This window comes from Bombus terrestris, chromosome 17, assembly GCF_910591885.1.
Source record: "Bombus terrestris chromosome 17, iyBomTerr1.2, whole genome shotgun sequence".
NCBI lineage: Eukaryota > Metazoa > Arthropoda > Insecta > Hymenoptera > Apidae > Bombus > Bombus terrestris.
The window spans coordinates 10825666-10853058 of NC_063285.1; the positions used below are offsets into that span (position 1 = coordinate 10825666).

At 38.0% G+C, this 27393-nt stretch overlaps 2 protein-coding genes across 3 annotated transcripts; one reads left to right on the forward strand and one right to left on the reverse strand.

Annotated features, from left to right (window-relative positions):
• Positions 1 to 168: 168 nt before the first annotated feature.
• Positions 169 to 11286, forward strand: LOC100645426 (gustatory receptor for sugar taste 64f-like). 2 transcript variants are annotated; one of them, XM_048414009.1, is made up of 10 exons: positions 169 to 355; positions 5906 to 6150; positions 6663 to 6894; positions 7400 to 7535; positions 8122 to 8318; positions 8391 to 8500; positions 9216 to 9436; positions 10605 to 10773; positions 10892 to 10981; positions 11067 to 11286. In XM_048414009.1, exons 2-10 carry the CDS (start codon positions 5944 to 5946, stop codon positions 11124 to 11126), a joined length of 1422 nt encoding a protein of 473 aa, XP_048269966.1. In that variant the 5' UTR covers positions 169 to 355; positions 5906 to 5943; the 3' UTR covers positions 11127 to 11286. The 2 variants fall into 2 exon arrangements, with proteins under 2 accessions (XP_048269966.1, XP_020723090.1); XM_020867431.2 differs by having other exon boundaries at positions 8409 to 8500; positions 11067 to 11285.
• A 101-nt stretch (positions 11287 to 11387) lies between these two features.
• On the reverse strand, positions 11388 to 27336 carry LOC100647322 (gustatory receptor for sugar taste 64f-like). The gene is made up of 12 exons (XM_048414008.1): positions 22146 to 27336; positions 20456 to 20523; positions 20216 to 20363; positions 19262 to 19380; positions 18755 to 18949; positions 18185 to 18294; positions 17658 to 17828; positions 16795 to 16967; positions 16525 to 16690; positions 15642 to 15731; positions 15216 to 15305; positions 11388 to 11821 (listed from the first exon to the last, which is right to left on the reverse strand). The coding sequence occupies exons 1-12, from the start codon at positions 22250 to 22252 to the stop codon at positions 11801 to 11803; spliced, it is 1458 nt and encodes a 485-aa protein (XP_048269965.1). The 5' UTR covers positions 22253 to 27336; the 3' UTR covers positions 11388 to 11800.
• Between the last annotated feature and the right edge of the window lie 57 nt (positions 27337 to 27393).

Below are 27393 nucleotides of genomic sequence, written 5' to 3' on the forward strand. Positions count from 1 at the left end.
AAGCTTAAAACTTTTATGATAACGTCGAAATAATAACTGGTATATAGTGAGAGTTCTATAAATACAATTAGCGAATATGTCTATATTCTGCCATATAGTTGATTTATGCCAAGTAAGCGCGCGAAAAACTAGTAGTATAAGCGTTTATCTGATCAGGCATGCATGGCGCAGGTCCGAGTCTCTAGTTCACTTCTCCTGAATCAAGGAATTTTTTACGAGGTAGTAACACAGTGGTATACTCGTGCAGTAGGATACTCTTTTGTTCTTGTTAAAAGTCGACCTGTTGCATTCGCTTTCTTCATTTTCCATAACGCAGGACGTCGAGCATATTAGAATTACATAGATGGCTGATTTAGTAAGTATTTCGATTATGTAAATTTCTTTAAAACTGGACTTTGATTAGTGATTGAGACTGTTAAATTATTCAGACGTTCTTCTATCATGTGGACGTAAAATGATATGCATTTTACACTATTTCTAATAATATCGTACACGCGTCAAATATCTGAAGTGAAAATTACCGAATTTACAAATTAAGAAACATACTTGGCGTTGTAAAATTATAGAGCGAGTTGCTTTTGTTTAATGATATGCAGATTCTTTTTACCGTGAACGTGTTTTCTCCAATTTCTCGTAATTTCATTGACTCGACTTGGATCGTAAGAACAGGAAAGAAAAGAAAGAAGAATGAGATCACACGCTTGAGGGAAGCGCGTTTAATTTTAACGAATTTGCGATTTTCTTGCAGTTTATTAGCAATCGATCGAACTATTTCGTCGAGTATTTGGAAATTAACGTAGTTACGAATACCGTGGAATGATTTGTTGAAAAACTAAATAATTTAACTTGTATGAAACTTTGTAAGACACGATATCTGATTTTTGTGCAGTTAGATTGTGCTGAAGATTTTCTTGTGTGAGAATAATAGCTTCGCGAATTTATGTGTACTTTGGTAAATTTTGTATAAAAGTTATGAAAAGCAAGCATTGAATATTTATCGGAATTTAAGAACAATCATTTTCACTTAATCTTTATTTCGAAGAAAATTATAAAATTATTTACCAACTGGTATAAGTTACTAAAAGTGAAATAATTTGTAAATTATTTTTGGCTAATTAATTCGCGATACTTTTCTATCAAAATTCGAAGTTAATCAAAGGCGTTTCTATTACTTCCAATAGTGTGCCATACTTTTTTTTATTATACATCAAAATGGATAATCTAGACGATTTCAATGACCTCCATCGCGAGGTTACTCGGCCATAAATAAAGGAGTAAAACAAGGAGCCTTACATTACAATAAGTATAATGCACGTGTATAAGTATACAATGTCTCTTTGTCTTATATCATGTGATGTTGTTGGCTTTTCCTGGCTCGCAATATCTTTTGATATTCCCCAAAGATGTAACTCGGTGAAATGTTTATTAGAAAGATGTGTTGATATTAAGCGTGTAAAAAGAGAATGATAAATTTAAAACGCCAAGCGTCCGGAGATGTGCTACCTACGCCTCTTATCAACTCCTCTGTATTTTTTTCCGTGTCGACAAAAATTGTGTGTACACATATATAACTAGGTAGAAATAGGAAGAGGAAAATCAAATGATCCGAGGTGTTAAAAATCGGCCAAAGTACCCCTGTACGCGAGCAAACCTCCTTACACGAACGAAAGGAGGTCAGCCTAAGCAGCGGGGCGCACTGTGATCGTCAATCTGATCGACACATGGGCGGCAATTTATCTCTTACAAGTCGTAGAGAAGAAGACTATGGTATTCGGAGACGTAAACTATGATTTTAGATAGGGGGTAGCCATTTCGATCAGCTTCTAAACAGTCGCGGATTATTGAAACACGAAAGTGGCTGTAATTTAAAGATAAAATCAGACAGATCACATTTTCGTACAAATTTTTCTTCCCCCTTGAAGCGGTCCCACGTATCACAATACATGCTGTATCATTTCATCGATTTCCTTTTACCCCTCGTTGCATAACAATTTTGTAAAGAAACGTTTCTTTGTATTTCTAAAAATAACGAAGAGATTCGAGTTATTGAATGGTACATGTCCTTGAGACACCGTGTGGCACGTATTTCTAGGTGTCTATTTTTATCTGTATCTTTATCAATGTAAGTCTAATATCGGCGTGCTATTGAACTTATTTGATAAACGAAGCAGTAATTCATAAACCTAGATTATACCGATGTAATAATAAATATCAGTTATCTATCCGTACGGTGTATTATATTAACAAGGGTACGTTCCTTATCGTATCGCTATATTTACATAACATATTTGTGTTAGTTTCGTGGCATTTCTCGGTATAACACGTAGGGCAAAGTTAGTACAATAACCTAGAAGACCGTGTGTGGCAATAGTTAGATTTTCTAAATTCCGATGAAAATTATACAATTAATTTAATAGTACACGTTTGATGGTTTTATTCAAAGATGAACGACAATCTCGGTAAATTCGACCAAAGTGTACAAATAAATTTTACGAATGTTCCAGTTAGCTGCTTGTTCCGTGTTATCTAATGTTTTTCAAATATTCAATTTATCCAGGCTTGCAGGGAAAAATTCAAAGCAAACAACAAAGTCAAACTTTTCACACAGATACATGCAGGAAATTTAACGAATGATCCTTGAAGCCGAAATAAGACGAAAATTAAGAATGAAAAAATTGTTTTCTGCTTCGTTTTTTAATTACCGATAATTAAATATCGGCCAGAATATCCCTGCACGCGAGCAAACCTCCTTACACGAACGAAAGGAGGAGTCGGTCAGCCGGGGCAGTTTTATCTTCCCATAAAAATTAAATGATAAAACTAAAGAAAGGGGGAAGGTATTAAATAATTCATCGTTTATTCTTCGACAAAAGAGAAAACGTGTTAAATAATTCTTCACTTCGTCGTTAAGAAACAGGTAACCGAAATGTCTAGAAATTCTTTCAATTTTCAACAGAACGTTTCCGTCTCGTAACCCAATTATCTTCTATAATAGTCTTCTTTGAGGGAAATGAAGGAAACACATCAGAATAGAAAAGCCGCAAATTAACAAGACTTTACAGTGTCAACACGTTGTTCCGCATCCTAGATAAACATGGGTCGCCTTTTTCCCTGGAATATAATGCATCATTGGGATCGGTTGTCCCGGGGCGTGCGTCATCGCACAGAATGTCCACGATGCTTGGCAATTAATCGAACTACAACGAGTTCTACGAACGATGCCACTTTCTCCTACGATCTATCGAAATTTGTCGCGTGTCTCGTTAACGTTAACCGCAGGGCTCGACGTGGATTGGAAATACAAGACGTTAGCTCGTGTTTCTGAAACGGCGAAATGTTCTTTCGGAGCACTGATAAAGCGTGAAATATTAGCACGATTAATACTACCACGTATAGATCGATCACATCTGATATCAAAGGTGTAGACTATAAAATATTATTTACTATCGTTTCTTTCTGAAAGACGCGTTTTAATTTATCTTTGAGGGGGAAACATCTTGATGTCTTGTCCGCGAATGAAATTTCACTTCTCATTTGGATCTCGCCAGCAAACGAACGATGATGTATGAATAAATAATTTGTAATAATTCGTCTTGTTCGTTTCATTTTGTACAATGAAAAATTCGCGAAATTAGTATGGTTCTATATATGCTGTTTTACGTGTACGTCTATTTAAATTTAATGTCTGTAAATAATAAATATTTAAAGATACAAGCAATCGACCATGTGTGTTAAAATACTTGAACAGCAAGTACACTGATAGTCCAGTTGGAGAGAAATCGATAGAATATAAGTCTAAATTTAAATATGCAGACGAAATCAAATGCACGAACCTTTTAACAAACGTCGTGCAATTTTGTCGACCAGAACATTGGACAAGCTCTACGATAAGAGTCAATTCGTGTTTGTCAAGACGTGCAGGAAGTTTGCATTTTTCGAAACAAGACCAGACATATTACATAAATTTTTCCTTTACCTTCCATCACTTTCTAACATTTCCATTGCTCTATATAATTTTGAATTAAATGTTAAATGTTATTAATAGAATTCTAATTCCATTTCTAGGAAACTAACCAGACAGAGAAGACCAAAAAACAAGACCAGACATATTACATAAATTTCTCCTTTACCTTCCATCACTTTCTAACATTTCCATTGCTCTATATAATTTTGAATTAAATGTTAAATGTTCTTAATAGAATTCTAATTCCATTTCTAAGAAACTAACCAGACAGAGAAGACCAAAAAACAAGACCAGACATATTACATAAATTTCTCCTTTACCTTCCATCACTTTCTAACATTTCCATTGCTCTATATAATTCTAAATGTTCTTAATAGAATTCTAATTTCATTTCTAAGAAATTAACCAGACAGAGAAGACCAAAAAACAGGACCAGACATATTACATAAATTTCTCCTTTACCTTCCATCACTTTCTAACATTTCCATTGCTCTATATAATTTTGAATTAAATGTTAAATGTTCTTAATAGAATTCTAATTCCATTTCTAGGAAACTAACCAGACAGAGAAGACCAAAAAACAAGACCAGACATATTACATAAATTTCTCCTTTACCTTCCATCACTTTCTAACATTTCCATTGCTCTATATAATTTTGAATTAAATGTTAAATGTTCTTAATAGAATTTTAATTCCATTTCTAAGAAACTAACCAGACAGAGAAGACCAAAAAACAAGACCAGACATATTACATAAATTTCTCCTTTACTTTCCATCACTTTCTAACATTTCCATTGCTCTATATAATTTTGAATTAAATGTTAAATGTTCTTAATAGAATTTTAATTCCATTTCTAAGAAATTAACCAGACAGAGAAGACCAAAAAACAAGACCAGACTTATCAGATAAACCGCCTCTTTATCATCCATATTATCTAACATTTTCACCGATGTACATAAATTTGAAATACGTTAAACATATTCGATAGAATTCTGTCTTATCTGTATGAAATTGAGGTAATAAAGCAGCAAATAGGAATACATTAATTATTATTTGATAATAACTATGAGAAGCGAGCCTTGTCAAATTTTTCAACTTTTTAGAGAGAAATATACACGGTGTCCAGTAATTAGAAGAAAGGCTTGCAATATGCTGGCGTATCGATAGCATCGAAAACGATCTATTCGTGTCTTGATTTACCTATTGTTGAATCAAAATGAACTGCTTCTACAAAAGCAACATTTATCAAAGCTTCGTCAAGAGTGGCTCTCGTTAAACGACTAGTGCTATATTTCACCGTTTTTCTTATTGTCAAGATTGATAAGAGAATATCGCTGATTGCTGTCCAGACGACGTATCAAAATGATTTGAATCTAGTAACAGCAGCGGTTAATATTGATATTTTTAAGAATTCCACGCGTTATTTGCTTTTCTTTATTTAAACCAGGCATCATCTTCGCATGGTCGAGCTACGTTGTTTAACAAACCACAATTTGAGAATGTTTCTCTCCAAAAGCGATCTTAGACACGTGGTAGGTACCGTGGCCCATGCACAGTTTCATTGGATATCTCATTTCCATTCAACTTCGTTCACGATCGATACGATTAAAGATAACGGGACAACTATCGTGTAATACGATCGATACTTTGTTTTAAAAAATTGGAAATTAAATATATTAGGGTGTTACGTGTTTCGCCGGCTCGGAAAATGACCGGAGTCGATAAATGTTGTCTTTGATACGAGCTAATCCATTGAAACAGCAATCGTAGAAGCTTGACGCATAAAATGACGGAACTTCCGCTTATCTTTATTTAAAATATAGGAGGAAACATAAAATATGATCACATCGATTAGTTGGTTAAATTACATTGCCACTACAATACATTGCTACTATTATCGCTGCATCATCGTCTAATAACTGCGCTATTACTTCGACAGGATCACTATTACACGATGTAATAGTGAGACGTAAAAACATGCAGGAGGATCAATGCGTGATGTTAAAATCGAAAGGTACGTTGTGCGATGTACCCGTGAGAAGCAAAGCTTCCAGCTTGAGGGTTTGGTCCTCTTTTACGTACCGCAGGAACGACAACAACGTCGGTGAATTAAGCACGAACCAGGAAAACAGCGTATCCGTTGGAAGACCTCGAGATGGACGAAACTATTCGGCGGACTTCAACGTGAGACTACTACGTATTAATCTCGAAAGAGAATATGCTCAAAATAATGAGAATTATGAAACGAAAATGATAAGAAACGTTAGGAAGAAGCGAACAGCTTCGTGTAAAATTCATTTTCTCGCTCGAAAAGAGATAAATAGAGCACGTTTATATATCAACTTTTCTTCGTTGTTTTTAGGTTCACCCTGTATAGACAATTGGCGAATCTTTCACCAGATGACAAGCCTAATTAAAAGAAGTAACTTTTGCCCGAGAGCTTATTTTTTATCTCTTACAGCTTGTAACGCAGAATCGCAAAATAACCAAATTTTACAGCTTGCAGTTTTACAGTTTACAGTTAGAATTCGAACAGCGAAAAGAATTGCGTGCCTACCTACGTGTGCTCTACGTATCTGCAAAGTTTCATAATTTTCTGAGTTTCCGGGTTGAGGATGTTCCATCGTAAGAGATACTCATTCGTGCGAGACGTGAAACACAGACGAAATATTATCTATAAGTTTATTCTCTTACAGGCGATAGAGAGCTTTCATTGCGCGATCGGGCCTGTTTTAAGCATAGCCCGAGTCTTTGGTTTATTTCCAGTGGCTGGAGTCCGGTCCGTGTCACCCTCGAAACTCCAGTTCAAGACATTTTCCTTCGTCACTTTTTATTCAGCTTTCATAGCCTCGACGATATTCTTTATGACGATCGTATCGGTGCTTCACATGGTGAAAACTCTTAACGCTAATACGATCCAGACACGTGGTAAGCACCGTTTATTACTCCGTTACATTTCTGTCTTTTATTTATTAGTCGAACAATTTTTTGAAAAATAATTTGCAAGATTATTGCGTGCAACTTTCCAAGCGTTTCCTATTTTCCATATAGTTATATGATTTATTTCTTGAAGCCGAGCTTGCGTCGGTTCAGTAGCGTCTGATCCAAGCCCGTTGGATCGTAACTGGAGTATACCGTTTAGCATACTCGTTCCAGTAACGTTCAAAAAGATATCTATCCCTCAGAAATCTCTAAAAAGCAAGAACGAGCCCGAGAGCACATCGTTTCCATCGACTTTTTAACGTGCCCCTTGAAGCAGCTTAACTTTATCCCGCGAAGCTTTCACGTACCGCGGCAAACGGGGCAGATACTCGGCCCGATCTCGTGTAGCTGGCTTCAAGGATCGTTAGTTGTTGAGGCTTTTAGCTGGCTTTAAGGATCGTTATTCGATATTCGAGGCGAGATAAACCGACGATGTTGTATCGCGTTGCAGGTGGCATAGCTTCGGCAACGGTTGGCGCGGTGTTCTACGGGAACAGTCTGCTGGGCAGCATCTTATTTTTCTGGCTGTCGTCGCGCTGGGTACCTCTTCAGTCGGAATGGAGGGCCATGGAACGATGCATAGACAGGTCGATATCTCGACACTCCTGCCAGGTTCACAGCTTGGCACGATTCGCGAGTTTGCTAATCGCCTTGTTTGTTGCTTATCTGCCGTGCACGCGAGCTTCGATACCTGTTAATCGCCACTGCACTGGCAAATTACAATTGGTTTGTCCTACCGTAAATGAGATGCCAATAGATTCACTGATAATCCAATGCAAGCCTTTTTCACGATACAATATTCTTCCGTGTATTTTACAATTTGTTGTTGGACGTTCTTTCTCTAATTGTCGATCGATACTGAGCTTAAACTCGCACCGGATCAAGGAAATCGTTGGAAAAGACACTGACTCGCTGTGCAGCTTTACCAGAGCCATTTCTCGCGTAACGCAACATAGCGACTCGGAAAGATTCGAGCTGATACGAACGAGACCAATAATCGGTAGGGAAATAAGTGGCGAATGTGGAATAGAATTTCCCTGTCCAAGGTCTCGTTCTCGGCAACGTAAAGTTCGAACACGTTCGAGTTACTCGACGAATGGTCAAACTCGCGAGCAAACTTGCTGTCATTATTCTTTCACAGCTTCCGTCTATTTATCTTTTTACAATTTACAGCAATTGCATAGAACCGACGCGACTGCGATGGAAATTTTTCTTCCTAAGTTCGGTGATACTGATGTTGGCTCTGATCGAGCACATCCTAAGCATGTTCAACAACGTGGATGGCTACGACTGGAACGCGTCGAATTCCACGTTTCGCAGCTTCCTGGAGACCTATACTTTGCGCTCGCATTCCTTCATCTTCGATACATGTGAGATTCTACCGCTTTAAACGGGAAAACCAAACGTCAAACGTTACAAAGACAATGACATCGTTTAATCAGCGTCACGTTCGTTTCCAGTGAATTACAACTTTGCCTTCGGACTGTACATCTTCGTCGTTAGCAAACTGGCCACGTTCACCTGGAACTTCACCGATCTGTTTATCATGCTGGTAAGTAAAAGTGGTTTCTTTTCGTACGGATAACTTTTAGTTATGCTTTTAGTTCGCGTATTTGTGGTTCGTCCGGTCTCGATCTTTGTCGCTTCTTCTCTGGCCCTTCTCCATCGAACACGGTATCCTCGTCATTTTTAGTAGACTGTCGTTGTTTCGGACCTTCTTTGGGATTTTCTTTAAGGCGATCGGAAGACTGATTTGTGCTGATTCTTCGCATACACGGTTACCGTTACTTGGAGCGTAGAATATATTTTTTTCAAGCCAAAATACTTGAAATTGTACGAGCTGTGCTTGCTCTAACTAGATCTTTTTGAGAAGAGAAGCGTCTTATTGGCTGAAAGAAAAAGACCACGCTGCATTTTTATCAGTTGAACGTGGCTATGGCGTGAACCGAAATAGATAATATATCATACCGAAGTTCGAGTTTTGATTTTCCAGGCTTTCCTTTCGCTCTTGGCACTCTGCCGAAGATTCTCGCCAAATTTGAAGTGTATGGAAAATAAAGTTGCGTTGAAATATTAACAATTAACGAACGATAACTGTTTCATTACGAAAAAGTTAACTTGCCTACGACTCCAATTTTCCCTAATAATTAATCCGTAATTTTGTCAAGATAATTCGCACGAAGGTTCAAACTGCTTTACTATTATACGACAAAGCCGAACCAGCAACGTATTGTCCGACGTTTCAATAAGATTAATCCTCTGTTTAGGTCGCTACTGCTTTGGCTGAAAGGTATAAATCTCTGAACAAAAAATTGGCAGTGACTGTGACAAAATATCGGCCGATATTCTACTGGCGCGAACTTCGCGAACACTATGCGATCCTGAGTTGCGTTGTTAAGAAGGTGGATGAGCACATCTCTCCCATAATCCTTTTATCCTTCGCAAACAATCTCTACTTCATCTGTCTTCAGCTATTAAACGGACTATCGTACGTATATTCGACACACAAGGCACGAACGTGCCACGCTCTTTTCCACGCTTTTTCCAAAGGGAAATTACAACCGAGAAACCTGTGCTCCACGTAAATTATCGATCTAAGTAAACAATTTCAATCTCGTTCGATACCTGCGGATTCCACCAGGAGGACGAATATTGCTTTCTCAAAATTTCCCAGCCCGGACACTATAGTAATTGCAAAAATGGAATTAACCTTGCAAATTTTTCAAACGTAATTATTCCAGTGCCCCGCCTTTACGAATGCCCTGCCTATCGTATCTCGGATATGATGGATTTGCATAATTATTCGAAAAGCATTTTCATTTCGCCTAATGACATCGGTTTTCCAGGACTCGGCCGCTTTGGAGTTACGGCTCGCCCCAATTGGGCGAGGCATTTCGTATTACGGAGAAATAAAGGTAACGCGCGTTGATAAAAGAGTAGGCCGATACGTGTTCGTTTGTAATTGGCAGTACGTACAGTCATGTTCCATTGACATCGAAGTGCTCGGCTTTGTAAAATATTAACGAAGTTGCAAGTCTTTATTGCCGGCAATCCGCCAGTTTAGCTGATTGCCAGATCGGTAAAATAAACACGACGAGCACGAGCAAAGTGAGATCGATGATACGTCGGCTCGGTTGGCAAAGTAAGAAATGTTCATAATTTTTGTCTTTCGGAGCACAGCGTTTCTCAGTTTCTCGTGGCAATCTCCAATTATTTATCGGTTTTACCATAGATGCGTAAACGTAGAGCAATGATGCAGTCTTCTTATGTCTAACTTATGTCTAACTTATGCAGTCTAACTTATGTCAAAACTAATTATGTCATATTTTTACAGATGCTTTCAAATTACATAACGTGCATTTATTACGATTAAAGTAATATCGTTATTTTACTCGTAATTATGTACCCTGCCACGGTCTGTGTGCCTTCCAAACGATCGTTTCTTCTTCCAAAGAGACAGGCACAAAGTCTACGATAATAATTTTCCATGGCCATCGATATGTTTTCAAATTTAAACAAATTTACTGTGCGATTAATTACACAGTCTCTTTTCTCGTATATAGCTTAATGAAAAGCACAGGAACGAAAAGTTGATCGCGTAACGGTCTCGATCACGAATTTGTTGATTAACGTTATTATTCTATTTTTGTTAAAAGCATAGCAGAAAAGAGCAGCCCATTGAGCGCAGTTTACTTCTTCGGCTCTTTCGGCTTCCTAATTATTCGCACCTGTGCTGTCACCTTACTTACTGCCAGAATACACGATCAAAGTAAAGAGGCCTTACCTTATCTGTACAATTGTTCCACATCCAGTTATGGCATCGAGGTAATTACCTTTTCTAGGAGCTTAATTCCTTGGAAAGTTCTTTCGTACCTGTTTCTCTTTTATTCTGAAAATTTACGTTACTCGCAATGAATTAAAAATGTACATTATCCGTTCAAAGGCGCAGAGATTGCAGTATCAACTGGCGACGGACGAGGTAGCGTTAACCGGATTACGTTTCTTTTCCATCACGAGAAATTTTATGCTTGCGGTAAATCAGCGTCTCTACGTACATCCAAATATAATCTCCAAAGTCTATGGTATAATTTATTAATAGAAAATATATCGGTATACAGGTGGCCGGAGCAATCATAACATACGAAGTTGTGCTTTTGCAATTCGTCGATGGTAAATAAAGGGAAATACAGTGACATCTATTTTATGCTACTACCGATCCGTTCATAATTATATTTTTGATAATATTGTTGTTACTACGTATGCAATTCATGTTTTAGCCTATTTCTGACGACATTTCTTGTTATTTGTATATACGAAAATATATAATTACTTTATTTAAACGTCACGGAGGTAGTTACTTGACCGGTTTAGCTAATTTCTCGTTTAATTAGAACAATTAAGAGCCAAGTGGATGAGACGCAAATGTTCTTCTCTCTTGGATGGGTTGATGTAATGACAGACCTTGATATTAAACACAGTTTCTCACATTCTTTTCATCCTCTTCTTTATTTTTCTATAAACAAGAAAACGCCTGTGTTACAACTACATACACCTGCACATTTCCAGAATAACAATTTCAACTTCGAACTTTCAGGGAGTATCAAGCAATTACACTTAGGTTACTTTGTTGCTTTTTTGATCTTACTCTTAATGTCAAAATTACCAAGCGAACGGAATAACGAACATTAGTCGCTCTTGCGTAGTACAATTGTTACGATTATTGTATCTTTTATTCCCAAGTGATACCAGACGTAAGATTTGTCGCACCAATAACTTTTATCGATATATTTTACGAGAAAGTTTAACGAATGATCGAGATTACAGTGTGCTAGCGTGCTCCAACGAGATGAACTTATACCACAGAAGAAGGATCCTGTCGAAACAAAGGAGCATTTAGTTAATTCCACTTATACGTTAACTGGGGCAAACAGTGTTCAACATCCGTAAATTTAATTCTTAATTATTATACGTAACAGTAATGGAAAGATAGTTAATAAGAAAAATGCACGTGACTGTTGTGAATATGGTAAACAAAAATTAGTGCAAGATATTTTTATATACAGAGGCAGTATTAACGTAGCGTAGTTATTATACATAGGTATGAGCTTGAAACTTTCTTTCGTCGTCCATTGTACTTCTGACGAAGGAGGAGATATGATATCGTCTATAATTCGAAATGCGGCCTAGCTATATTTTATCGTTGATAGCAGCGAATGGGTTAAAGAATGACTCAGACAACAGATTGATAAGTGCAGTTGGAAAGTATACGCCGAAGCAAGGAAATTATACTACTTATAATACATACGTACATATGTACATATCTACATGTCGTAAATTTTAGACGCAATATAACGTTTTTATAATTTGGATCTCGCGAAAAGCCATATTCTTCGACAAGTAAGTTTTCTTTTCAAGCATTCAAGGCACCTTTATGTCTTAATACGTATAATATAACAATATAATACAATACAATATGGTAGAACCCCTGTTACATCAACTAATTGGGAAGCTATTTTTTGGTTAGCGTTCGATTCGACCGAATACCTGGCATAAATAGAAATAAGACGAATACAATTTGTCTGTAGGTAACAAATTCGAGAAGATTCTAACGAAATTAAAAAGATCAAACCTATGGCTGTTAAATATGTTTGGCAGATGTGTAATATTATGTATTAATATAAACATATGTATATTTTAATACTTAGTGAATAATAGTTCATAGAATAATAGATAATATTATACATTATATTATAACATTTTTACCACTGAAAAGCTTTACATTACTATGCTACATACAAGCATTTATTAATTACTTTATTTCTAACGAACCTTATATTTTTGTACTTTTTATTCCGTTATATACAGAGTGGTTGGTAACTAGTGGTACAAGCGGAAAGGGGGTGCTTCTACGTGAAAAAAGAAGTAGAAAATATAGAATAAAAATTTTTCGTTCGAGGCTTTGTTTTCGAGAAAATCGACTTTGAATTTTGGCTGGGTACGCGTGCACTTTATCGCGTCTCGTTCATTATGTACTCCCAATTCTCCGTTACGGCAAAAACAAACTTAAATCGCGATAATATCCATCGAGACAACGATCTACGGTGAGATCCGTTATAACGAGACGTGATAAAGTGCACGCGTACCGAGCCAAAATTCAAAGTCGATTTTCTCGAAAACAAAGCCTCAAACGAAAAATTTTTATTCTATATTTTCGACTTCTTTTTTCGCGTAGAATCACCTCCTTTCCGCTTGTACCACCAGTTACCAACCACCCTGTATATTTAGTTCGTTCAAGTTACAGATTAATTTGCTTATGACAAATTACGACTTGATTTGTTCAAAGCAAATTTCACTGTGCTTAGAACAAATAATTGGACATTTCGATGCTGTAACAGTTTTGTTACTGTAACTGTATGGACTGATCTTTAATTAATCTTTTAGTTCCTCGAATCCAACGGTGATGTAAACGCCTGCTTTTTGATTGGTATCCATAAAACAAGAATTTTTAATTTGTTTTCGCGACCAGTGATAATTTGGTACTTACCCAATTTAATTGATTGTATGTTATCTCTACGATTCCAGATGATCCGTTTCAATTCTTATCGTCGAACAGTGCTAAAATTATACTTGAGAACGTTATATATTACAAGATAATATATTCAGTTTATTCAGTATTCCGTGACGCTATTAACAATCGAGTAATGCCTTTATTACCTACTCAGATTATACTCTTATTATTTCCGGTATTAATGTTTCATTCAATGTATGAAGCATTATTTTGTGCAAAAAGATTTTGCTGTCTGTTGCGAAGCTACGAGAAAAACATATCAGAAGTTACTCGATAAATGGACGTTCTCTAACTTTTAGAGAGGAAAATTGTTAATTATGTATAACGCATATTAACTGTACAAAAGTCTGTTTTCAAAGCGGCACTCACGAAACAATTTTTCTATAAATTACTACAGTATAAATCATTATAATTCAAAACTTAAACCATATACGAAATATAAAGCACAAATTACTTGAAATGTTATATTGTATGTACAATGTATATACATTGTGATTTTTCAATTATCAAGCCCAGCGCTTCTTAAACTTTTTCCACTCGCCACCACACTTTGCCCCGGGAAAATTTGACGCAATCCCAGTTATATATATAGAAAGGTAGATAAAATAAATATACAAATGAAACATTAATCGATAATAAACGAAGGAAGTTTAATTTTAAACAACTACTTGTTATGTTTCTAAGTTTACCACGCATTACCACTTACTAGGACAAAGCTAAATTCCAAGCAAAAGTCCCTCTGAACCTTTGTTTCTAAAGCTGGTGTTTTATACTTGTGTCGATTAATAACTCGACGAATTCCTCGTGATCCTTCAACGTGAGGTGACTTACGCGTCTTGTCTCAGTGGCGCGTGACAGCTGCAAAAATTTTCACGACCCCGTAATTCTGTTACGCGACCCTGTATCGGGCAGTGGTTTAAAAAGCCCTGATCTAGTCCTGAAGCAAACGAGAAGAAAGAAAATAAGAATGAAAATAAATCAAGGGGAAAACAAATCGAAGAATAATTCTACGATGCGATGATCTGAAGCAACTAAATGTTCTACCAAATTTAACGAAAACCGTTTAAGCAGAACCATTCTGGCGTTGACTTTATCATCTAGTCCACAGCCTGGACTTCCATTTCGTTACGATGTGTCGTCTCATAATGCTTCGCTGTTCTCAATTTCGATGGAAATAGCGACGTTGTCGTAAGATTTAGCGTGTAGTTGCGGATTTTTGCGGACGATATTTATCGTCGGATGTGCAGATTTTCATGCGTTCGTAGGATAAACGAAGATTCGGAAAATGTGTCTAACAAATAAGAACGTACGAGACATTCGAGTAAAATTCTCGTTACAGTTTCGAACAGAGGAAACAAATCTTCGCTCAAGCTCTATTTCCCGGTATCGCGTTTGCCTGTAAATTTTAATTTGCATAAAAACCTGCGGCCCATCTAATATCAATTTCCAGAGTTCCTTTGTAGAAGAAAAATTTCGTTTTCGGTGTCAGCTTATCTCTGGGACAAACGTAGGTCGCCCGACATTCTTCACACTGTGCACTTATGTACAGCGGTTTAGGCAATAAGCGCTATTCTACTTAAGATATGGGAATATTTATAATGGGAAATTGTAAAGCAAGATGTTAAGGCTGGAAGGCGATAATTTAGGTGAAATTCCTTGTAAGCGCGTCGAAAGATGTTTGAAAACGCGGTTACTTCACCTCGCACACGGTACTGTTCGACACTTCACTTTGCTGCGTTGTGTTGAACTGCACCAACACCAATTCGTACGTGACTATGGTTCCTGCTACCTGAAACAGATTTTCAATCATTTTGTGAATGCTATTATCGCCGACAAACACGTGCTCGATATTCGATAATCATTTTAGCGACTGATGGTGTCAGACGTGGCACGAGAATCAAATCCACGCGAAGCGAAACGGATTTTCACAAGTTTTTCGCAAGTGTTTGGAATCGTGCAACAAAATACTTCGGGTCAGCCTTCTGCGAGATTATTTATAAATTATGTGCAATGCGATACACGTTCGTCTATCTCTGATTCTCAGGACACAGCCTGTACGACGGACAAATGTGTTATATCATTATATTATAAAATCGTTATTTTACGTTATATATTTTCTACGTACTGTTAATACGAGGCCCCTGGTCACCGAGAAGAATTTCATCCCCGTCAAGCAAATGTTATCCGTTGTTACTTGTACTAGGAATCTCATTACCTACGAAAACGATAAAATTATTACACGCACGATATGGAAAGTTAATTAAACGGGCTGACATAGTCGTAATAATAAAGGGAAGAAACGCGTCGGGTATTGTAAGCTGGAAATTTAACGATGAGTCGTTAATTATTCAGAAAATTAGTGATGCTTTTATTCCTCGTTAGATAGCAACAGTGGACTTTAGATAAATTTAGGTTTAAGAAGAAAAATACTGCGATTTTCCGTGCTGAGACTTTCAGTGCAAACTGACTGTGAATTTTGACCACCGAAAAATCGTTCCTGCTATGAGCAAACGACTAGCTTCGGCACGTGAACGTTTTGCTTGCAGCTGCTGTCTCGACTCGTTGATCGGACTTCAAGTGCTTGAACAGGTATGGATGTACAAGTAATTAGGCACAGAAAGGGAAGAGATTGACAAGAAGGATATAACAAGACGCGGAAAGCAAGGGACAGAGACAACAAAACACGAGCGTTGATTACAGCGGCTTCGGGTTTAGGTGATTACAGTTTTTATAAGTACAATGAATTACACAAACGCGTAAGATGTACAGACATCTGGAGGTGCTTGGAGGAAAAGCGAAAATTTCCTGGCTAGATGCGAAAACTAGGAGGAAGGTAGCTATTTCTGGTGAGAAGAGAGAAGTTTGACATTACGACAACGAAACGTACAGACAAGAGACGTGACTCGCAGACAAATACTTTAGCGACGATCGACGATTTGGGATCGTGCACGAACTTTTACACCGGCCTAATATTTTCGTTGTAGAAACAAATAGAATGGAAATCTTACTTCCGTTGAGAAACTGCTTCCAGAAACGCTGTATAAGATCGGGGCCGGGAGTAACGACTCGTCGTGAATCATTGCGGCACACAGAGAGACCACTGTCGTTCTCGCCAACAGGAATCCAAAGGAAAAGCCGAAGTAGATTTTCTCGATAATGCCTCGCATCGGACTGCTTTTTAAATGTGCGATATTTAGTCAGGACATGCTGTCATAGAACAATGTCGTTGCATATTGAACGTGCGGTAATATTAAAGAATGAGATTTTGTAGTGCATACGTGAAAGAGAAAAGCAGTTGTATGCAGATGAAATACAGATCGGTAGCGAAAGATAGAAGAACCATAACGGAGATATGGGAGTCCAGTTGCCTTGTTAGCGTTGCCAAGTGATTATATTCACTCCTTGCCTCGGCCCACCACCATTCGGGCATTGCCTTAACAATGAAATGATGCTAAGGACCAACATTCGTTATTAAAAACTGTAATATTTTCTGCGCTACTTAATTCAGTTAACAATATAATAACGATCGACGATATATACAGGGTGGTTGGTAACTGATGGTACAAGCGAAAAGGGGGTGATTCTACGTGAAAAAAGAAGTCGAAAATATAGAATAAAAATTTTTCGTTCGAGGCTTTGTTTTCGAGAAAATCGACTTTGAATTTTGGCTCGGTACGCGTGCACTTTATCACGTCTCGTTATAACGGATCTCACCGTAGATCGTTGTCTCGATTGACGTTATGTTGAAGTTGCGAGCAATTGAAAGAAAGATCCGTTATAACGAGACGTGATAAAGTGCATGCGTACCAACCAAAAGTTCAAAGTCGATTTTCTCGAAAACAAAGCCTCGAACGAAAAATTTTTATTCTATATTTTCGACTTCTTTTTTCACGTAGAATCACCCCCTTTCCGCTTGTACCACCAGTTACCAACCACCCTGTATACGATATCTCGCGTAGTTTTCTATCGAATGATATTCTGTAATCTGCAAAATAACAATAATTATTTAATTACGTGAAATATTTAATCGCGCGGCAGTACGATCTCTTTCAAACAACAAGGCGCTTAAACCGAGTGAACACTTAACTTAACGATGAAATACTTGATTATACTGTATAGGAGAATATTTGCAGTCACTTACCTTGCCCCTTATAGAATTCAAACGACTATTTAGTTGACGAAACTGATCTGTCAAGGCGATGCTGATAAGGATGAGAAACAGATCGACAAAATTCCACGAGAAGGTACTGAGAATATTGCAGATGTCCACCAATACTCCTTTCCACAAACTGTACTGTATCCTAGAAAATATCTGACCAACACACGTTTCTATTTAGACAATGTTTTCGACTGATCGAGTTTCAATGAAAATTTTGGATTATACATTTGCATATCTAATGTAAGCCAGTTGTATGAATAATATGTAATAAGGAAGGTGAAAGTGGTGATAAGAAATATACAGGAACAAAATAGTGTGGAATATGGTAAATATAAGGAAATAAAAACGTGGATACCATAGAGTACCAAAGGATGGTTGAAAACTCTTCAGCTTTCGTAGATGGAACTTTTGTGGGAATAAAAAACAATAACAAAACACGGCATCTTCTAAAAAGAAAGAAATATCAATTTGTTGGAAAGAAAGTTGATAACAAGAGAAATAGGTGTTACCTGTGGAAACTGCATCTGGAAATACACACCAAGTATATCCTCTTCTGCTTTGTGTACGGCGCACTCTTTAGCTTGGATGTAGCCGTAGACTATCGACAAACCATGTTCAACTGTAACAGCAAATCGCAGTCCATCGATTAAGAGAAAAAAAGCAGAACGAATATTAGAAAAATCGTAGTCGCGGAACAGGCGGACGAAGGCAACTGTGAAAGAAAGAGACGAGCAAGTAGTATCGAGGGATCAAAAACGATACAGCAGAATAAATAAAACAATATGTAACAAACGGTACAAGCTTTCCACGTGTTTCGGTGTATCTAAGTAGCAAATAGAGGAAGAACGTGAAACGAAACGACAGTTTTCGTTTCGCAAGAGCGAGACGTGGGAATGCGAAGGCGAACGACGGATTTTGGGAAAAAGAAGTAAAAGAAAGGTACATTTCACGCGAGAGAAACTTGGAGACTTTGAAGCACTGGTTTGGAGGATTGCACAAACTGTGATTCCTAGGATCAGGTTAGAATTACGCAATAAATAAGTAAATAAATAAAATAACGATAAGACTGTGTCACTTACCTAATGCAATCATCATCACTACTATGGTCACGATACTAAATTTCGTGGCCAGAGTGATTCTCGAGATTTTTCTATGCCTGTACGAAAGCTCTTTCTCAAGTTTCTCCCAAGTTACCATCAAACAGGGCCACTGGATCGACAACTTTAGGAACAGCAACGAAGCGATCAAATTCGTCCCATTGAATACGAACGTGGCTTACGTAAATAAACAATAAAATATATTACTTATATTGTGATGATTAATGCTATAATATTTATGTAATAATAATGTATAAATAATGAATTTAATCCACCTATTGTGTTCGGATTTATCACATTAAATACATATGAACCAGTCGTGTTTTTAAACCAACGTAATCTTTTTCTATCAAATTTTAGTGAAATAATTCCAAATTTTTATATGTAAATATCTTAGAATATTTGAATGAAGTTTTGAGTTGAAAGAGTCGCAGGCACGCAAGTATTTTTTCATGAACGCGATAGGTAAAATATCTTGAAAAATCTTACTCATTTTCGTGGAATTTACTCCGGTAGCAACTATTCTCAAAATGTTAAATATCGTCATCATCGACGAACCAAAAATTGACATCACACAATATGCAAATTTCGGGCTGCGCCAGGTGAACCTAGACGTAAAAAGAATCGCGTTAATAATCGTAGTTAATGTTTCAGCCATTTGTACTTTTCCAGTAACATTACGTATCCAAATTGTGTCAAATATTTGAAATAATTTTGTAAGTAAAAATGATTTCAATTCTCTTGAAACTATCTGAAAGATGTCAGCCCATCCGTTTATTTCAGGTTTCGTTTCAGCTCTATTGCTCAGGATTATCGATTTCAAGAGATTGCTTGGAATATACAGGATGGTTGGTAACTGGTGATTCTACGGAAAGGGGGTGATTCTACGCGAAAAAAGAAGTCGAAAATATAGAATAAAAATTTTTCTTCGAGGCTTTGTTTTCGAGAAAATCGACTTTGAATTTTCGCTCGGTACGCGTGCACTTTATCGCGTCTCGTTATAACGGATCTCACCGTAAAGTGCACGCGAACCGAGCGAAAATTCAAAGTCGATGTTCTCGAAAACAAAGCCTCGAACGAAAAACTTTTATTCTATATTGTCGACTTCTTTTTTCGAGTAGAATCACCCCCTTTCCGCTTGTTCCACCAGTTACCAACCACCCTCCTGTATACAATTCCCTACAATGTAGCAACTAGGAGCTCAATGTAAGAATATAACTATAGCCTGTAACAGGCTATGGGACTAAAATACGAATAAATTGTTATCATACGTGAAATTCTTTTTCAACAAACTTTTAATCAAGTTTGGTGTCGGTGAAACCTACGTGGATGATCTCAAAGGGGTCCAATTGCTGTCTACCCGGCTATCCCCTAAGTTACGGGCACAATGAGCGCAATGGACTCAATCGTAGAGGACACATGGAGTTTCTAATCAAAAATTACCTGAGGTACGATGCATCGGAGTTGTTAATCCCGGACACAGGAAACAAGGAGAAGCATTGTGCCAACATGATGATCGGCCTCATAGACGCGTGTAAGCTGTCAGTCTTTGGGTTAAAGGCGCTGACGGAAGCTGCTACCGGCTCCGACACTGAAAATTTATTTTGTAAGTTTAATTCGAGATTCGTTCGACCCGCGCTCGATCATAGGTTTTTCGTTATATGAGCAACGCTTAAAATTTACTTCCGATAGTGTCTATCTCCGTCTTCAGATTGTCCAATTTGCCAAACTGCGAGCTACTCTTGGGTGACCTGAAAATTTCGTTACTCGCGTCAGTAACAAATACAGCATCGACTATACGCGCTGATTCTAACAATCATGCTTGGTTGTATCTCTGTTCCAAACTTAATTGGAAAACATCATAGACGAACATTCCCAGGAATGAAATTGGTGAAACAATATATATTACAGACGTTTACGTATCTACTCGTATACTTTTGTAAAATTATTACTTTCTTACTTCTATCTGCAACCCACTTGTTATCTAAGCTTGTAACGGAGCAAAGTCTAACACGATGATAACAACAGTATCAAAAATAGATAGTTCCGATATTAAATCGTAAATTTCACATTCACTCGAGTCGATCGAACAGCACTTGACACAACAGAGTAACACAGATATCCCGTCCACGTAAAGAAGCGACTTATTAAAAAAGCGAAATTAATCGAAGCGTGATAGATTCACGTTGAATGTTCGACCGTGTTGGCGATCACGATAAAAATGATAAAAACCTTCTGCGCGAGGCGTCGCGATCGACGATGTGCACGCCGAAGGATCGCATGGTGAACAGAAGATAAACTCGTTATTTCCGAGCTTTATCATACGTCAAAGGATAGGCGGAGGGTGTTTTATAGACAGTTCTAGGAAACTCAATAAACGTCCGGTTGAACAACCATTGGAAAGTTTGTTCGTCTCAATGGGGCTAACATGAGTGTTAGCAATTGTAAAAATCCCTGACAAAGAAGCGATTTATTCTCCTTTCTTGCTCGTCCTGGCGTACGAAAGCAGCATTCGTATTGTTGAATCCTTTTTTAATATTCGTTTCGCGTCCCCCTTCGCGTTCTTTTTCTTCATATTCTCGCGATTTTGTCTCGGAACGACTAGCGCAATTTTCGTGAATTATAAATAAATTAATAATCGTTGCTACGATATGGATGCAACACGATCGTAAAGTTCGTGTCTCGATAGTGGACGGTATAAAGGACTCTGGGTTTGCAGAGTTTTGGAAACGTCCGAACCTCAGCCACAAGAATATGTAACGAACGATGGAAGAAAAATTGGCTCTTTTTAACGCCATTTGTTTACTTTCGCAACGTTAACATTTATTATACAAACGTACTTAACGATGTAAAAGAGACTCCAGGGAAGCAAAGGTCAAAATACATTTTACGAGGAACAGTACGTTTTCCTAGATGTTGGTAAAAAGATCAAACGAATGAAGCCTGTGGTAATAGTTTCCGGAAACGATAGATCAAATAATTCTAGAAATCCATAGGAATATTATATAATGGGTCGAGGTTTTTTCAGAAAATAAGAAAGGCGGATAAAACTGCGAAAAAGTTAGATGAAAACGTTCGAGTTGAAAATTCTTTGACAATGTAAATTTCTTAATATTATATCAGATTAGCAAAATTAATATAATTAATATAAATAATTACCTACAATATTACACTATTAACATTATCATTACAATATTATCTCGTAATCTAAAGTTAAAGAGAAATTCCCCTTCACGTTTTAACTCCTATATTTAATAATGTTTAAAAATTACAACCGATAATATTACGTTTAACTGGCGCAAATTAATAATAAATAATAAATAAAATCGTGCTAATCGATGTTTAATAAATATACAAAGTTGCAAATACTTACTTAACATTGATCAATAACGCGTTCTGATATTTCACGGATGGCAAGTTCAGCGGCCGCATCCCGTTTACTTTTTTCCCTGTATTATCGTAATTCGACATGTTATTCATAGCATTTCGTCAAAAAACATACATCTCACACGATACGTATGCCACCGATCCGCACTAACTGCAATTCCAACGTGTACGATATTAGCGAGCCATTGTAAATACCATCGCGGACACTTTACCACCACCAAACATATTTCTATAGGTGAAAGAAAGCGGAGGACGAGTACAGGACACGTTGAAAGGTGTAGCGAATTAAAAAGCGCAGCTAAACAACGAGCAAACACTATACAGTAAGCGAAACACGACGAATACGAGCACGTTACGTACAATATGACACGACAGAGTTGTAAAAGCCGACTAATTGGGTTACGACCGTTGCAACTGAGCTACGTATGATCGAGAAATTGTGGAAAAATGAAAAGGGCAGAATTACAAACGCGGGGTATCACATGACAAATGTTACTCCCTTGGTTGTGTGGAACGTGTCAGGAAATGAACTGAAAGATATACGAGCCGCTGGCACGAACTATATATCTCATAGTTTATACATATAGATGGTGTATAAACTATGACAGAGAAATAACAGATATGCACTACTGGCTGTGTAGGTCTATGTATGGGCGGACATTTGACACACTCGATGCTCGCTTATCCTACCCAGTAACTCAACCGCGGGTACTCAACTTCCCGACTTTCCCTTTGCTCGCGATCTTCCTTCGCGTTTCGTCGAAATTACACAAATTCCACAATTACGGAAATCACGTCCTCAGCTCGGCCGATGTTCGCAACCGTTCTTCAGTTTCCACAAGGAATCGCTAATTGGCATTATCATCTCGTCCCAGCGAGGGTACTCAACTTGCGGATTTTCTTTCGATTTCACCGTCTGCTTTCCTAATCTAGCGAGAATTCCTCTTTGGAAAGAAATTTTACATCTTCGCTTTGGCCGACCCTGCTCGTTCCTCTTCAACTTTCACACAGAATCCCAACGCTATGGCACTAATTCGCGTATCGTCTGTTGCTGACTTCATCGAAGACTCGATGTTCGATCGGCTATCAGGTGAGCAAAAGGAAGAACCATGGAGCTGTTACCTTCGCATTTAATAGACGCAAATTCCTTGCTTGGCTCTGTTCTTACGCCTCCGAATGCCACTGTCCATTACGTTAGACGCTGCATAACGTTAATTGAGTGTTTTTAAGGAACATTATCGATTCATCGTTTTTCTCATCATCAATCATTATTCCATCGTTTCACGCCTGATCCGTTCGATATGAAATCCCTCTATTGGAAAGTTAATATCGTAGATAAGGAAGGATGATGACTGACACAAATTCGAGTGTGTGAATCTGTCTTTCATAAAACAAGCAAACCCTTTTTATGAAGAGATAGTGGTAGATTTTATATTTTAATATGGAATGTATCGTACAAAGCAAACTTAATAAAATTCCGCGGTTCCCTTGTGCAGCATAGAAGTCGTCAAACTATGCGATACAATTTTATTCTACCGCGAAGCTCCAGATCGATCAATTTTACTACCCTTTTCGCTGTAAAGCTTCTTACGTAAATGAAATTTAACGAAATTTCATTTATTCGTATACGTACGAGTTTGCTCGTTAAACGCGGATTCTATCAAATTTCATAATTCTATTTTGCTGTTTTATAAAATTAATATATTGTCCATGTATACGTTTGGATGCAACGTTTTTCTCTTTGGGCAGCGTTTATCGAGAAAAAGGCAATTTTCATTTAATGTTACTTTCATAGTCGCTGGCGCAATTACGTATTAATAGCTCGATTCTGAAAAGGAACGTCGAGCGACGTTTTCCTCGTTTCTTGTTTCCCTGCTGTCCACTTAAATCTTTAATAACTCGTTACTGTATTCGTGGGTATAGCGATGCATCAATCATATCTTTGCTGTCCCATCGTTTCGAAGGGATGCGTGAGAGTGTTGTGCCGTTTAACACGTTCGCTGCTGATCGTTGATCGGCCTTCCATCATCTAGAATACTATACACATATGCTAATAAATAATTTTCATAGAAATATGCTTCTATTTTTATGCTACAGGTATTTTATGCTACAGGCGAGAGCTTTCTTAGCACTCTGTGCTTGAGAAGCGTTTCAACTCACAATCGACACAGCGATGAAGAAATATCAAATTTGTAGGAAAACATTTTCCCAGATTAGACGACAAACTGATGACCCAAGAACCGTTAATGAAACCTTATGGGACACCGTTACGGGGAACGGCGGCGAAAAGTCAAATGGCAAAGATGAAAGTGATGCAAAAATTTGGAAAAATCGTAAGAATGATATCTCGGGTTATTAAAAATCCCAATGGATCTTGAATAATCGTCCTAATGAAAATTGGCGGTAGCGTGAAAGCAAATGAAAAATGATAAGAAAAATTTGGCAACCAAAGAGGCGATAACGACGCACGTCGAACAAGCGTGGAATCACAGGCGAAACGCTGAGAACACTCACCGACAGTTTGGCCGAGGTGGGAAGATCCTTCGATAGAAGAGACCGATTCATTTTCAAGGGGAAACTTACTCGCGAAACCTCCGTCCGGTTGCAACGCGTGCCAATGTCTTTCGACTCTTGAACGCGCGCCGATCTTTTGTGAAGGAACCTCGCGAAACCGAGACAAACTTGCCAGAACGCCATAGGAGTGCTTTGGTAATACGAAGAAAACCGAGAAGCCTTTTTTGAGAAGCTCGAATTGTCACTAAACAGCACGGTACACGCAGCTAATGACGCGGAAGTCGATGCGGAGAAACTTCAATAGGACAAACGTGGAATAAGGCAATTTTGTAAAGAGGACACGACGAGATACCGACTGCCATTTACCTCTTTTTAGCCGTTCGACTTTCCTTTTATACCTACGTCAGTTCAGGAATTATAATATCTCATCCTTTTTAAATGAGAAGCAAAGGCAAGCTCCAAGTTACATTAAATACATGGCGCGGTTAAATTTAGTTTCGCGTTCGTTGTAACGCACGAAAGATAGCGAGGTTCCATTAAAAGAGGAAAATAAAAGGTTAATTATCTTGATAACAGCGGGCATGAATTAAGTCGCGAGAAGCAAGCAACGTTGGTTGTATTAATCTTCCCGAGCTATCTGAATTATGCTTTACATACTCTTTTACATATCCTTGAATCTAACGCGAATATTCATACTTTTACCCGCTGATGAATCATTCTTCGTTTAATTGAACGTAAAGCTTTCGCATTAGCGTAAAAATAGCAAGCTTGACGGAGATCCAGGAGTCGCTTCGTGACAACATGATATTTATTTGAAGATGATCTACCCGTATACGTGCGCACTATGTTGGAAATACAATATTTCCGCGCTACGTTACACGCTGCCTGCGAAAGCACAAATTACCTCTGTGTACTTTGTAAACAGTTTTGACTGGACTGATGGTCGGACGCACGAGCTTTTACGCGCGTTTAGTTGCTGAAAGGAAAAGAAGACCAGTCGGTGTGCAGCCGATGCAACGTAAACACCAAAGTCAGCAAAACGAAGGAAAATCCTAAAGAAGTGACTCGAATTGAGAAGTCATTGTCGAACGTATCCAAGCTTTTAGAATCGATATTTCTCGTTTAATTTAACACGCGTGACTACATCGAAGTTCGCGTGCTACAGCAGATCAGTGGAATGAATCGACCTCTTCGTCGTTAATTAGAAACGAAAACGAAAGATTGGCAGGATACGTGCTTATTAAGTGGTGTCGTTGATATTAATATCTTCATAAGTTTATATTATCCACGAAATCATCGCCTGCCATATTCTCCTATTAATTATGCATATCGTAATGATTCTTGGTAATTACGCGGGGCAGGAAATTTCGATGGCCTTGAAATATATCGCCGAGGTCAGCATTTTGAATATCTTCCTTCCACGCGCAGAATCGCTGCTTAGCCTTAGTTTCCAAAATAGCCGCAAAATGCTCCGATTAAGTTCGGCTTGCGATTAAGCTTCATTCTGGAATCGACAGCCGCGTTTTTCTACGATCCGACATAAACTGAAAGCAAATACTAGGAAATAATGGTAAATATCGCGCGAGGAGAGAAGAAACACGACGAAACACAAACAAATCAAAATCATTTATAGTTTCGTACAAGCCCTAACGATGTTTATTCATCGTAGAGACTCGGTGCTTCGGTTTCTCTTTAGCGTCAGTAGTATTCCGTATACATAGGCGAACAAACGACAAGCTGACAGGCTGAGTAAACAGAATTTTTTCCATTGTCACGCCGCTTGCATTCGCTTGCAATGAAAAGGGGCGCGTATGTGGACCTTGTCTCGCAATTCCGACCCACTTTAATATCCTTCGATACCAATAAACGCACCGCACCGCGTATCGCGTCCCCTAGAAGATCGCAACTTGGAAGTTTCTTCTTCGACTGTAGGTATAATGAACAAACATGAACGGCGTTAGTTAATACGAAAGGTACGAGTTGGGAATAACATGGCTGTTACCACTTTTCGATAACATCATTTTCGCGGGAAACCTTAAAGCCGTAGAGTTGCTCGAGCACTCTCCTACAAATTGTGATTACATTTTCCTCGAATGTTTATCTGCCACGAAAATCCATGTTCTACGTTTCACGTGTATGTATGCATACATGTAAATCATAGGAGATTATCGCCGAGTCCCTAGTGTCAGCAAATTACATTTCATTTCCAGGATACAATTAGCAGTCATATTCCGATCAAATATTCATGTTGCGTGAACAGTCGTCAGATGGCGATTGCTTCAACAATGGTTCTCTGGGTGGGGTGGTTTCACAGAGTATAGGAGAACATCGGCAGTTGATTGTACGGCTAAAACAAACGATGAAAAATGTTCGTGTAAACATGTGTTCTATCTGTATTTGTCTATGAGATTTAGCGAATGTTAAAATAAGCAGAGCAAACTTATTAAAAATGTGCACACGCTAGGGTGGAAACTAGAGTGAGCTTTCCAACAAACTCGGGAAACATCGGAAATCGTGCCTGTGTCGACAAATGAACAAATAATTCATCGCCTTCGGTTCGTTCGTTTGTTAAGCAACAGGTAGAGTAAAGAAGACTGTTTCGAATTAACAGGAGGACTATGGTGTATCAATTCTGACGGTAAGACATTCGACGAAGGCAGACGGAACGTATTTATTTTTATACGAACGTTTCCCATTGTGTTTCAGGCGGCGAAATAGGT